The 14874-nt window shown below is 50.5% G+C and overlaps 1 protein-coding gene across 1 annotated transcript in view; it reads right to left on the bottom strand.

Annotated features, from left to right (window-relative positions):
* The window catches only part of LOC125621504 (uncharacterized), a 39244-nt gene extending 32529 nt beyond the window's left edge, over positions 1–6715 (bottom strand). The window contains exons 1-2 of the mRNA XM_075119714.1: positions 6463–6715; positions 4708–4821 (exon numbers count right to left, since the gene is read on the bottom strand). Of these exons, the coding sequence (XP_074975815.1) occupies positions 4708–4786 (79 nt within the window). The 5' untranslated portion in view covers positions 4787–4821; positions 6463–6715. The remainder of the gene's footprint in view (positions 1–4707; positions 4822–6462) is intronic.
* Positions 6716–14874: the final 8159 nt, after the last annotated feature.

The following is a 14874-nucleotide window of genomic DNA, read 5'->3' as shown; positions in this document are numbered from 1 at the left end:
TGGGCCAGCTCTCCAGGGCCTCAAAGTCCAGCCACTCTGCTAATGGGGAACTGGACTCCCACATCTCTGCTCAGAACACACATCCAGACACACATCATCAAAGGGGCTCCTCAAATACACAGACAGTACGTCTGGATCTCAAAAAGAGGAGGCCTAACCCGCTATGGAGCTGCCTGGATCTGCTTCTCACTGCCAGAGCTGAGCCCAGTGAAAGTGAGAGGAGCAGAGGGAATCTTGGGGCCCATGAGCACAAGTGAGGGGCTCATAGGGTGACCAGACACCCCAATAAAATCGGGACTGTCCCAATTTTTAGTTCTTTGTCCTGTGTCCCGACTGATGCACGGTCGGGATGCCATTTGTCCCGATATTGCGGCTTTGGCCACTCCGGCAGCTTTTTTTTTTTTTTTTTTTGCTTCCCCCATGTGTCCCGATATTTTGTCCATTTCATCTGGTCACCCTAGGGGCTCAGCACAGTGATAATGGGAGGGTTTGTCAGAGGATGCAGCAGGACAGGGGAGTGAGATTTCAAGAAACTGCATTTTGGGGAATGAATGAACCTAGTGAGTCAGCTTCAGCAGCCACAATAAAAACCGTAACTGGTAACAATAATGAGAAGAAGCACTAAAATCCCCAGGCTCTGTGCATGCTGGAGAAAATTACCCTTTAACAGTATTAATTATGCGTATGGGGCCCTACTGTGCTAGGCACACACATCTATACATAGCTAGGCACCGTGTACACACATACACAGAGCTTAGGCACCGTGTACACACACATACGCACACAGCTAGGCAGCGTGTAAACACACACACGCACGCAGCTAGGCACCGTGTACACACCCCCAGACTCGCACACAGCTAGGCACAGTGTACATACACACACACACACACACAGAGGTGGGCACCGTGTACATACACACACACACACACACACAGCTAGGCACCGTATACACCTCCCCACACACACGCAGATAGGCACTGTATACACCCCCCCACACACACAGAGCTAGGCACCGTGTACACACACACACACACACAGAGCTAGGCACCGTGTACACACACACACACACACTCTCTCTCTCTCTCTCTCTGAGTCCCTTGCCCTGAAGTGCTTATCATGGCAGAGGTCAGTTTTAAGGAGGAATCTGAAGGGGGACAATGGAGTGGCTTAGTGTAGTTTACAGTGAGCTCCTCTCATGCACTGAGGACAGTGGGGGTGAGTGGGGGCAGGAAACTTGAGGGCAGTACAGACTGATGGGTAGCATGGCTGGTATCGCTGGCAGAGCAGAGGTGGGGTTCTGCCTCTCAATGATCTGGATGATGGGATTAATTGCACCCTCAGCAAGTTTGCAGATGACACTAAGATCGGGGGAGAGGTAGATATGCTGGAGGGTAGGGATAGGGTCCAGAGTGACCTAGACAAATTGGAGGATTGGGCCAAAACAAATCTGATGAGGTTCAAGGACGACAAGTGCAGAGTCCTGCATTTAGGAAGGAAGAATCCCATGCACCGCTACAGGCTGGGGACCGACTGGCTAAGCAACAGTTCTGCAGAAAAGGACCTAGGGGTTACAGTGGATGAGAGGCTGGATATGAGTCAGCAGAGTGCCCTCGTTGCCAAGAAGGCCAATAGCATATTGGGCTATATTAGTAGGAGCATTGCCAGCAGATTGAGGGAAGTGATTATTCCCCTCTATTTGGCACTGGTGAGGCCATTCCTGAAGTATTGCATCCAGTTTTGGTCCCCCCACTACAGAAGGGATCTGGACAAATTGGAGAGAGAGTCCAGCGGAGGGCAACAAAAATGATGAGGGGGCTGGAGCACATGACTTACGAGGAGAGGCTGAGGGGAACTGGGGTTATTTAGTCTGCAGAAGAGAAGAATGAGGGGGGATTTGATAGCAGCCTTCAACTACCTGAAGGGGGGTTCCAGTGAGGATGGAGCTAGGCTGTTCTCAGTGGTGGCAGATGACAGAACAAGAAGCAATGGTCTCAAGTTGCAGTGGGGGAGGTCTAGGTTGGATATTAGGAAACACTATGTCACTAGGAGGGTGGTGAAGCACTGGAATGCGTTACCTAGGGAGGTGGTGGAATCTCCATCCTTAGAGGTTTTTAAGGCTTGACAAAGTCTTGGCTGGGATGATTTAGCTGGTCTTGGTCCTGCTTTGATCAGGGGGTTGGACTAGATGACCTCCTGAGGTCTCTTCGAACCCTAATAGTCTATGACTCTATGATTCTTGATAACACATCGGAGATGGTGGATAGGACAGGGCGAGGTTGTAAAAGGCCTTAAAAGTGACACAAGTCGTTTATATTTGATGCATTGAAGGGAGGACCCGGGAGGATGGGGGTGGGGAGTTACTATGGTGACAGCACAAGCCAGGAAGATGATTTTTGTAGCAGCTTTCTGAATGGCTGTAACAGGCCTAGGATGGTGTTTGTCATGGCCAGAAGGGAGGAGGCTGCAGGCCAGGAACCTCAGGGACATGGCAGCTGAATTGAGGAAGTGCAAGGGTTCCCAAACTGACTCACCCTGGGTCATTTCAATACAACCAGCATAATTACAAACCAGTTCAGTCTCTAATGCAGACAAGGCTGCAGGCTCTGGGAGGGGAAGGGATGTGGACAATAGAGTTATTCATAGTCAGGTTGCGCTCAAAGACCCCAAGCAGGATCAGGGCCCCATTGTGCTAAGTACTCCACAAACACAGACAGAGACAGGATCCCTGCCCCGAGGAGCAACTCAGAGTCCAGTTTAAAGCCTGTCTGTTCTGGGGAATTTCAGACTTGCTTTCAGCAGGGGTGATCAACACAGCTCTGAAATCAGCTGCCACTGAGTCCTCTGCACCAGCAACACCAGTGGGGTGGCTGATCCAGGCACAGCACGCCGATACAAGAGATTTTTCAGCCGCTCTGTTCTGTGTAAGGAATACAGCACTAAGACTGCTGCGCTGCCACCACTAGCTGAAGCGGCGAGAGATAGAAATTAAATTTGTTTAAAATAATAAAAAACAGAGTGGTGACAGTGAATGATAGTGTTAGAGTATACTTAGATATGTATATTTGTTTATAATTACAGAGGTTTAATAGTTAACAAAGATAGTTTTAGGTGGTTATGGCTAGCGATAACAAGATGGTGGTCACAAGCAGTCACAGTCAGAGAAATCCAAAATGGATGTCTGGGAGAGATCTGGCCAATAGCAAGCAGGCAGGCTGAGCAGAAATAAAGATCACTCCAAAACCTGAAAGTAAGTCAAGAGGTAAGTCTTCAAGCAGATCAGTCAAATAAGACACAAGTTTTCAATCAGGTCTGGCTTTGATTGACAGATAGGTTAGCACCCATGACCAATCAGAGAAGGCTAGAATCTGTATATAAGGCAGAAAGCTGGCCGATTTTAGTCAGTGTGAAGTGAGCGGAAGGAGAATAAGAAGAAAAGAGTTAAAATCACTTAAGAAGAGACAAGCAGTGGCAACACCAAAAACAGTAACAGCAGAAGGAGCTCTCAGAGGGAAAAGACGACAGTGGAGAAAGTAAGCAGGATAATCCTCTTATAAAGAATTATTAAACTGCATGAATGTGTATGCATGGGATAATAAAGCTGGATGTTTGTGTATGCTATGATTTAGATGTGTAAGAGTTTGTTTTCAGCATTCTATATGTGTCTGGCCATCTCACATAGAATGTAACCACCTGAAGCTATTTTCAGTTGTATGGTATTGCAATTTTGAATACTTTGTGTATCTGTGCTAATAGACTTTATGCCTTGATAAGAAAATATACGGATTCTTTATTCTTTTAACAAATTTGTATTAAGGAACATTGTGCTAAATAAAGAATATTTTTGTCCTCAAAGAATACTGCCTAAGTGTCAATCCTTTGAGAGGAAGCCTGTCTGTTTCCTTCTAAGGATCAACAGAGCGAATCTGTTCTGGGGAGTCCTCTAAAGTTTGGAGAGAAACACCCTGGCAAATGCTCTAGGGCAGGCCATCCCCTTTTAATTACCAAAATAGATAGATTAATAGCGTTATTGGGGTAGGCAGGTCATTGTGGGGTGCCTCTAATTTTGGAGGTAACAGCCCCACATAGACACAAGACAATGAGTGAGTGTAACTAATGGCGGTAAGGAGGGATCTGGGTTTCCAGTCTAATACAATCAGATGTTTTAACTGTAATAAAGACAAATGAACAAACTGATGCTCAAGCTACATTTACTTGCACAGTATTTGGAAAAAGCAAACTTGCAGCAAGAAGGGACGGCAGATTAGTGGCCTCAGAGATCAGATACTTAAATGGACAGTGTCAACTTAAAATCACAGTGCTGTCTGAAAAGCTCTCGCCTGCTACTGCTGCAGGTGACACCTACCATCAGTGTCAATGAAGGGTTTAGAGCATTTTCTGTTTCACCCCCGTCTGCTTTGTGCTAGTGCCAGCACTTGGCATAGAAGTTTCGCTCTTTCCTGTAGTGTTGGCTTCTCCCTTGTAGTTTGTAGACAGCTGCCAAACAGTAATGGGGGAGGGAAAAGCCTTCTGTTTTAAAAATGGGGGAAAAAAGGTTGTACAACCACAAAAGTTGGCTGCAGGCCTCTAGGCAGAGCCAGCACCTGGGACTATATGTAATGCATTGTTTGGAAATGGACTTGATTCCAGGCTGACAGGCCCCAGGGAACTGCTCCAGAGATTTCAGAGTTTGTTTAGCCAATTCCTCACCTGCCCAGGAGCCTCTTGGACTCTCCCTTTTCTCAGCACCCTGGAGATTTGGGACCCACAGCTCTTCCCCTTGCTCCATCTGGAAACCACACTGGGTTTTGAGAATCAGAAATCCTGCCAAGAGGGAAAGAAACCAGACGAGATCAGGGTGAATTACAGAACCATGGAATATTTGTTACCAAGAACATTTTATGACTTCAAGCCAGCCCCTTCCTGCACTGAAGATGGGTGAGATCCAAATGGATCAGAACATGTTTGTGGAGGCTATTTCGGGAGCCAGATATCTAGGGAACGTGTTACACCCCCTGTAGGAGCGTTAGACATCTCAAAGCATCCAGTGTTCTGCAGGGACATACACAGCCGCCTGTTCCATATCCCCCTCGAGCCACCAGCTCACATCAAGGCAACGTGGCTCAGGTGTGACTTTGACTGTCATATGCTCGGTCTAGGGCTGAGTTAACATTTGCTCAAGGGAGAGTTTACCCTAAGACATTTCATACACCAGGCCTGGAGTCCGCAATGGCTCATATACATGCTTAACTTTGAGCCCAGTGAGGATTTAGTATTCCCAGGAGAAGGGCCTATGTCAGAGTTGCCAATTCTCACACTGTTACTGTGACTCATGGGATAGCTCACATTTTTCTTAAAGCCCCACTCCACCTCCTGGACCCAAGTGATAAGACCAAAATCTTATTTGTTTTATTTTGGTAAAAAACAAGTTTCTAGCCATTGTGGCTTCAGAGAAAAGCTTAAAAGCACGAAGTGGCTGCACCCTAAAGGTACAGAACCCAGAGGGCAAAGAGAAAAGAAGCAGAATTTCAGTATTTCAAAAAACCTCATGATTTGTAAGCCAATCTCCTGATTTTGGGGGACTGAGTCATGATTTTTCAACTGCTGGGGCTGGCAATACTGTTTTCTGGCCTTTTTCATTGTTATTTACACTGATAGATGTGTCAGCCCTTTGTCTGCAAAGGGACAATTTATGATAAATTAGAAATAAAATTTAGAAAACATGAGTAAACCTCAGTGCTGGATTAATGTCAGGCCTGCTAGGACATTTTTTGGGAGCAATATCAAAATGTTTGCAGTGAAGTGCAGCTCCCTGGCAGCTTCTTAGCCCATGGGGGGCTGCCTCTGCTTTGCCCTTCCTGAGGAAAAAGGAGTTTGGTTAAATAAAAAGGGTGGGGAGGAGAGAAATCAAAGAATGAATCACTCCCTCCCCTCTCTGCACACACCTCCCAGTGATTCAGAGGGACCTGGCTGGCTTGGAAGGAGCAGGGAGTCTGTAGTGGGCTTGGAGTCTACCCCCAGCTGCTCTGCTGCAAGAAAAGCTGTTACTATGTTAAGGACTTTCTCCTCCTTTAGGTCCTTTCCAGCCAGGACCCTGAAGCCCTGAATAGACCTCGTTAGGTTGGCAGGGTTGGTGCCTCTTACCTCCCTCGCCCGCATTGCTCCTGCTGGCCCTTCCAGTCTCTCCCCCTGTCTCCCTCCTGCCTCCTCTCCCCTCGGGCCGGGAGACTCGGGCCCTGGCCCGGCCCAGGCCGTTCACCCTCCCGGCGCTGGCTCGGCTCTCGGCTCCTACAGGCTCGCGGGGCGGGGGGGCAGAGCCTGGGGGGGGTCAGGGAGGGCGGCAGCTCCGGGACTCGCAGACCCCCGCCCCTCCCCCCGGGAGCAGAGATGGGGCGAGGAGGGGCCGTTGGTGCAGAGTCACTTTCCTGCCCGGCCCCGGCCCTTTCCCCGGGTCTCTCCCCTCACCTGCAGGCTCCGGCTCAGGGGCTGGTGTCGGCAGAGCCCGGGGCTGCCCCAAGGGCTGGCTCCAGCCCCCAGAGAAAGCCACGATCCTGGAGCGCTGCAGCCCGGGCTACTGATACAGGGCACAGGAAGGGGCTGGAGTAGCTGAGCGCGGTAGGTGCTGGGTGGTGGTAGGGAAGACAGGAAGGGGACAGCGAAGCACGGAGAGATCTGAGCCTGTGCAGCTGCGGCCCGCACTGAAATTTGTTACCAGCGGCTGTCGCCTCCATTGTGGGCCGGGAACCCAGGTTGAGCCGCTGCTGCTCCCCTGCGGGGTGTGTTCGGGGAGAGCCCTTCCCTAGCGCCCCTCTGGGCCCGGCCCAGTGTGGGGGAGGAAAATATCTGTTCTGATTTAACATCCTCACCGCAGTGTGAGAAATCTCTCAACACACATGGGGGTTTGTCATCCCCCAGTCCTCCAGCTACTGGGATGGTGGGGGGAGAGACACAACACAATGTTTGGGAAGAAGAAAACAAGCAAAACTGTGTCTTTATTTTTAGGAAGGAAACACTCCACAGTGTTCTTAGGCGTCCCCCACGTCCCCTGGAGAAGCACAAAAGAGCACAGGCCTTAAGTCTTCTTCCACTTTGATAGATCCAGAAGGGACCATTAGATCATCTTGTCTGTGTATCACACATGAGTACATTTTACCCAGTCATCCGAGCCCAGTCACCTGTGTTTGGCGAACACATCCTCCAGGAAGGCAGACAGGCTGGATTTGAAGAGGGCCAGTGATGGAGACTTCTCTTCAGGGCACCTTTAAAGACAGCCATGAAAAGCATTCCACCCAACTCTCCAACTTTAGATTTTGTCATTTTATTGCTATTTCTTCCATATTGAAAAACAATCCCATCTCTCTTCAATATTGATTTGAAAAAAATTATCTCCAGTTCTGCCACATTTCTCTCTATCAAACACGGATATAAAATCTATTCAGCTTCCCCCCTCTCTCAAATTATGGAACATTTATCTATTGCCCCACCCCATGTTTTGCCCCTTTATCGAATATTGCTAAGAAATCCGTTCAGATCTTTGCCTTTGCTTATTGTCAGATATTCTATAAAACATCTCTAATTTTCCCACTTCCAAACTAATCAAGTATTGATCTAAATCACTTCAGATTTTCACTCTTTTCAGTTTAATTATTGAATATTGCTATTAAATCTTCTCAGATTTCAGGCTTTCCATGTAATTATCAAATACTGATATAAAATCCTCTCAAATTTGTATTTTTTCCCCATACTTAATAGTGCCAACATCTCCTTTTTTTGGATGGAAACTTGTCCTGATCCATTGGGGGCCAGCGGGCCCTGAGCTCTTTTGGGAGTTTGGCCCAGAAAACCCTGATTTCCTATCTGGGTTATCTTGAGTAGGCCGGTTACTCAATGAAGGGGGAGGGGGGAGACAATAACAGAAAATGTGGAAAGGGCAGAGGTGCTCAATGACTTCTTTGTTTCGGTTTTCACCAAGAAGGTTGGTGGTGATTGGACGTCTAACATAGTGAATGTGAAAATGAGGTAGGATCAGAGTCTAAAATAGGGAAAGAACAAGTCAAAAATTACTTAGACAAGTTAGACGTCTTCAAATCACCAGGGCCTGATGAAATGCATCCTAGAGTACTCAAGGAGCTGACTGAGGAGATATCTGAGCCATTAGCGATTATCTTTGAAAAGTCATGGAAGACGGGAGACACTCCAGCAGACTGGAAAAGGGCAAATATAGTGCCCATCTATAAAAAGGGAAATAAGGACAACCCGGGGAATTACAGACCAGTCATCTTAACTTCTAACCTGGAAAGATAATGGAGCAAATAATTAAGAAATCAGTTTGCAAATACCTAGAAGGTAATGAAGTGATAAGTAACTTGTCAGCATGGATTTGTCAAGAACAAATTGTGTCAAACCAACCTGATAGCTTTCTTTGACAGGGTAACAAGCCTTATGGATTGGGGGGAAGTGGTAGATGTGGTATATCTTGACTTTAGTAAGGCTTTTGATACTGTCTTGCATGACCTTCTCATAAACAAACTAGGGAAATACAACCTAGATGGAGCTGCTATAAGGTGGGTGCATAACTGGTTGGAAAATCATTCCCAGAGAGTAGTTATCAGTGGTTCACACTCATGCTGAAAGGGCATAACAAGTGGGGGCCCGCAGGGATCAGTTCTGGGTCTGGTTCTGTTCAATGTCTTCATCAATGATTTAGATAATGGCATAGAGAGTACGCTTATAAAGTTTGCGGATGATACCAAGCTGGGAAGGGTTGCAAGTGCTTTGGAGGATAGGATTAAAATTCAAAATGATCTGGACAAACTGGAGAAATGGTCTGAAGTAAACAGGATGAAATTCAATAAGGACAAATGCAAAGTACTCCATTTAGGAAGGAACAATCAGTTGCATGCATACAAAATAGAAAATGACTTCCTAGGAAGGAGTACTATGGAAAGGGATCTGGTGGTCATAAATATGAGTCAACAATGTAATACTGCTGCAAAAAAAAGGGAACATAATTCTGGAATGTATTAGCAGGAGTGTTGTAAGCAAGATACGAGAAGAAATTCTTCCGCTATACTCTGCACTGATTAGGCCTCAACTGCAATATTGTGTCCAGTTCTGGGCGCCACATTTCAGGAAAAATGTGGACAAATTGGAGAAAGTCCAGAGAAGAGCAACAAAAATGATTAAAGGTCTAGAAAACATGACCTATGAGGGAAGACTGAAAAAATTGGGTTTGTTTAGTCTGGAGAAGAGAAGACTGAGAGGGGATATCATAACAGTTTTCAAGTGCATAAAAAGTTGTTTCAAGGAGGAGGGAGAAAAATTGTTCTTCTTAACCTCTGAGGATAGGACAAGAAGCAATGGGCTTAAATTGCAGCAAGGGAGGTTTAGGTTCAACATTAGGAAAAACTTCCTGTTAAGGGTGGTTAAGCACTGGAATAAATTGCCTAGGGAGGTTGTGGGATCTCCATCATTGGGGATTTTTAACAGCAGGTTGGACAAACACCTGTCAGGGATGGTCTAGATAATACTTAGTTCTGCCTTGAGTGCAGGGGACTGGACTAGATGACCTCTTGAGGTCTCTTCCAGTTCTATGATTCTATTAATATACCATGTAAGTGGGAACACATTTTGTACGTGGAATTCATTGCCATGTGGATTACAGTGCTGTGTGCTCTTGTGACTCAACCTGAGCGCTGGTTAGATACAAAATCATAACCCCACTGGGCAAATTACCGGGTTAACACAAAGACTATGGGATAGATTCAGACAGGGGCATGGGCACTGAGCTGCCTCTTTAGGTGCCTAAATCCAACATTTAGGTGCCACTGACATTTGCAAACCAACGCTCAGTTGCCACCTAACCCTGTAGGTGCTGTGACAGGGTCAGGCCAGATGGCTATGGAGAGTAATCCTATTGGGATCCGGGAAGTCGGCGGGCAAAGCATACAAAATGATGATTTAACTGGGAATTGATGATTTAACTGGGAATTGGTCCTGCTTCGAGCAGGGGGTTGGACTAGATGACCTTCTGGGGTCCCTTCCAACCCTTATATTCTATGATTCTATGATCCCACCCCAGCCTAAGAGGGGGATCCACAGGACCTGGACACCAAATAAATACGGGGGACAACTAATGAAATAACAGGGACAGGAGTGTGGTCAAAGGGTCAAACGAAAGGAACCGGACGGGGACACCGAGCAGAGAACCCTGGACCGCGCCCACTGCTCCTCAAAGGCATCAAGTGAGTCAGTGGACGCCCCCCAGAGGAACTCTGCCCGGATACGTGAATGGACAGAGGATCCGAAATAGGCCCCACAGTCACAGGAGACTCCATCGGCCAACCTCCTCACTCTGGTTTTATAGATGGCCATTTTAGCTAGGGCCAGGAGGAGGTAGACCAGGAGATCCCATGACTTTGTGGGGCCATGGATAGGGAGTGCATAAATAAGAAGCTGAGAGGAAAAGTGCAACCAAAAGCCTAATAAAATATTGGTGAGGAGCTGGAATAGGGGCTCCAAATATATGTGTGCCAGGGTTTCCCTCACGCAGCAAAAGGGGCAGGTGTCTGGGATGGGGTGAACCACGCCAAGTACATGCCCGTGCTCACGGCTCCGTGAAGGAGCCGCCAACTGGTATCCCCGGCAGGCCTCGGGACCAAGGTGGAATATAGGCTGGCCCACCGGCACGCCTCACCCTCCAAAGGTGGCAGGAGGTCCTGCCATTTTGTATCGGGGCGGGACACAAGGGTGAGGGCGTGAAGGGTATGGAGCACGAGCGTGTATAGATGTTTCCTTGGCGCGGTCTGAAAGCAGACCGGCTGCAGCTCATGCAGCTGGCTCATGGTGAAGGGGTGGGGGGGTCGGTTGGTCCACAGGGCAGGGGCCCAATTAAAAGGTCCGGTGGGCCTGGGGTGGAGGGTGGGCGGGGCACGCCCTCGTGCAGGACCCAGTCAAGGTAAACCCAAGCAGTGGGCGGCAAAGCGGCCCTCACCTCCTAAAGTATGTGCTGTGGAGTACGAGGTCTGGAGAGCCCCATGCGCTGAGCGAGCGTCAGGGGATCCAGCCAGTCTCCCCGGTCATAGTCCAGGAGATCTCTGACTCTTGTGACTTCTGCCAGAACCAACTTCTGAGGAGGACTCTGCCACCTGCACACAGAGCTGGGGGTTGTGTAGCAGGGGCTCCGCGAGGAGATCTGCCCCCTCGGTGGCCCCCACCGACTTGGTCGTTGAAAGCAGTTTCCAGGTGTGATGAAGTGGGACTGTTCTTAATGTTTCCTCTGAATATTGTGGGGGTGCCTCAGTTTCCCCTAGGCAGTTCTTAAGTATCTAGGTGGTGGGATAAGGGTGTATGATCATTGCAGAGCCCTAGAGGGCAGGTGTGTGCAGGGGTCTGGACACAGAGAATGGCCAACACCCTGTTTCCTGGCAACTGATGGCCTGCGCTCTTCCCCCCTGCAAGGTGAGAGCTAAAGGGTTTGAGAACAAAGGAATCAGGTGACCTCCTGGCCCAGGAAAGGGACAAAGCCCAGAGGAGGAGGGGCTGGAGAGAGTTTCAGTTTGGGGCTGGCTGGGGACATGGAGTGAAGTGCAGATGGGGTTGTGTGGCTCAATGCCCCCCCGAAAATGGATCCGGCTGAGGGGTCCTGTTCTCTGTACCTATAAGCTCTGTGTTAGACCATGTTCCTGTCGTCTAATAAACCTTCTGTTTTACTGGCTGGCTCAGAGTCACGTCCGACTGCGAAGTTGGGGGACAGGACCCTCTGGCTTCTCCAGGACCCCGCCTGGGTGGAGTCGCTGTGGGAAGCGCACAGAGGGGCAGAGGATGCTGAATGCTCTGAGGTCAGACCCAGGAAGGTGGAAGTTGTGTGAGCTGTGTGTCCTGAAGACAGTCTGCTCACAGAAAGGAGACTCCCCCAGAGTCCTGACTGGTTTCGTAGGGAGCAGTTCCAGAGCATCGCCCAGGGACTCCTTGACACCAGGTCCGGAGGAGGTCCTGGTAGAAGACCAGCAGCCCGTAGAGGTCTCGCGGAAGACCTCTTGGATGGACATAAAGGAGCTGCCGGTCGTATCGGAGCCCTCGGAAGCGGCGCAGGAAGGCGTGCACCAGTATGCTCCACACTTGACTACCTGCACCATAAAGGAGCCTTTGGAGGGCCTGGAGGCAGAAGACATGGACCTGAGTGTACAGACACTTTAGGCCCTGCCCTCCCTCCTCCAGGGGTAGATGGAGAACCCCTGCAGGGACCCAGTGCAGTCCTGACCAAAAGAACTCCAGAATCAATGTCTGGAGGTTGGCCAGGAAACCCGGGGCCGGGACCAGGGTGTTGAGCCAGTACCAGAGCATGGACAGGACTAGTTGATTAAGCACCAGCTCTCTCCCTTGACAGGAGAGGCACCGGAGTAGTCCTGTCCATTTCTGGAGCCACTCTATCACCTTGCCCTCTAAATTGTGCCAGTTCTCCAGAGGAGAGCGATGCGTGGCAGAAAGGTAAACACCGAGATAGAGCAGCGGACCTGCGCTCCACCGGATGGCCTGAAGCGCGGGTGGGAGGGAGCTCTCCTGCCAGCCGTCCCTGACCACCAGGCCAGAGCTCTTCAGCCAGTTGACCCGGGCGGAGGATGCTGCTGAATAGATGGCCTGGCAAGCCTCCACCCATGCCAAGTCGCCCAGGTCCTGGACCACGAGGAGCACGTCGTCGGCGTACACCGACAGGACCAGCCGCAGCTCCGGCTCCCACAGCACCAACCCTGTCTACCTCCTTCGGAGGAGACAGAGGAAGGGCTCGATCGCCAGAGCGTACAGCTGGCCCGAGAGGGGGCACCCCTGCTGTACTCCTCGCCTGAAGCTGACAGGGTCCAGTTGAGCCTGACCAGACACTCTGTGGAGGCGTTCAGCAGCCGGAGAAAACCCACAAACTGGGGTCCAAAGCCAAATGCTTGCAGAGTGCTCAGGAGATACCCGTGGTCCACCCTGTCGAACGCCTTCTCCTGATCCAAGGACAGGAGGGTGAACAACAGACCATCCCTACACCCGAGTTCCAAAAGGTCCCGGACCAGATACAGGTTGTCAAAGATGTTGCGGCCCGGTACGGTGTCGGCCTGGTCTGAGTGGATCACGTCCGCCAGCACGGACCCTACCCGCAGCGAGATTGCTTTTGCTATGACTTTGAAGTCCGTGCTGAGGAGCAAGATGGGACGCCAATTTTGTAAATCGCGGAGGTCCCCCTTCTTCAGCAATAAGGCGAGCATGGCTCATCTGCATGAAAGAGGGAGGACCCCGCTCTGCAAAGACTCGGCCCAGACGGTGACTAGGTCTGGGCCGAGGACGTCCCAGAACATGCGGTAGAACTCCACGGTCAGCCCGTCCATGCCCGAAGATTTATTGGTGGGCATGCGACGGAGGGCTTCTGAGAACTCGGCCAGAATGAGAGGCAACTCTAGCCCGGTCTCGGTCACCCGCGCTGACCATAGAGAGCTCCTCCCAGAGCACTCTGCAAGCGTTAGGGTTGGTCGGATCCGGGGAGAAAAGGCTTGCATAGAAGGCTCTCACCCTCCTGCACATCTCCACCGGATCTGTGAGGGGGTGCCATCTTCTGCCAGAAGGCAGGTGAAGTGTTTCTTGGCCCCCCTCCTTTTCTCCAGGGCATAGAAGAAATGGGAGCCGCGATCCATCTCCTGAAGGAGACGGATGTGGGATCGAACAAAGGCGCCCCGGGCCCGATGATCTTCCAGGGCCCGGAGCTCCTCCTGCTTCTCCCGGCACACCTCACAGGGGGCGGATCCTCGGGGCTGGCATCCAGACGCCTCTCCAGCTCTAAGATCTCCCATTCCAACTGCTCTATCGCTGCATCCCTCCGTCAGCTGGTGCCCCCGGTGTAGTCACGGCAGAAGAGCCGGGCATGCACCTTCCCCAGGTCCCACCACCGCCGCGCCAAGGGAAGGGCACGCCGCTGCCCTTGCCAGGCCATCCAGAACTCCCGGAAGGATGCCACGAAGTCCATATCCTCCAACAAGCTGTTGTTGAAATGCCAATAGGCTGGTCCCGGCCTCTCCGCGCACAGGGAGGCCGTCACGGTGGCTAAATGATGATCAGAGAATTGGGCCGGCCAGATGGTGGAGGAGTGGGCTCGCGAAAGGTGGAAGCATGAGAAATAAATGCGGTCCAACCGGGAGTGGAGTGACCAATGGGCCTCCACCCTCCCTCCAGCCTTCTCCCTCCAAGCCAGAGGGCTACAGGAGAGTAATTTTTTTGAAGCAGAGAAATTTTTTATTGCATAACACTTACAAAAAATCACCAAAAAGAAAAAAACAAAACTATGCAACAAAACAAAAGCAAATGCAAGGTATAACACAGCAGCTTTCAGGAGGGAGAAGTGTTCAGGCTAGCCTGGGCCCAGAGCGGGGGGGGCTTCCTCGACACTCATGGTCTTCCACCCTCTCGAGTTACCTAGTGCCACGCCCAGTGTCACCGATAATTCCTCTCCTGAGAGTGCCCGACAAGATGGGCACGGCTGCAGGGTGGGCGGTTTGAGGGTGGGGGGGGACGTATACCCACGTGTGATAGGACCCCTTCTAGGTAACAGTGATGATGGTATCCACAGTGGCAACGACTGGGGCTGGGGTCTCTCGCTCTTCCCCTCAATCAAAGGGTCAGACGGAGGGAACCAGACGGGGTCACCGAGCAGAGAACCTCGGAAAACGCCCACCGCTCCTCGAAGGCATCAAGGGAGTCGGTGGATGCCGCCCAGAGGAACTCCGCCTGGATATGTGAATGTACTGAGGATTGGAAAACGGCCCTACAATTGCAGGACGCTTCATTAGCCAACCTCCCCTCTCTGGTTTTATAAATGGCTGTTTTAGCTAGGGCTAGGAGGAG

This window comes from Caretta caretta, chromosome 14 (genome assembly GCF_965140235.1).
Source record: "Caretta caretta isolate rCarCar2 chromosome 14, rCarCar1.hap1, whole genome shotgun sequence".
In the NCBI taxonomy this organism is placed as follows: domain Eukaryota; kingdom Metazoa; phylum Chordata; order Testudines; family Cheloniidae; genus Caretta; species Caretta caretta.
Note: the sequence above shows the minus strand (reverse complement) of the source record. Positions and strands in the feature narration are given on the sequence as shown.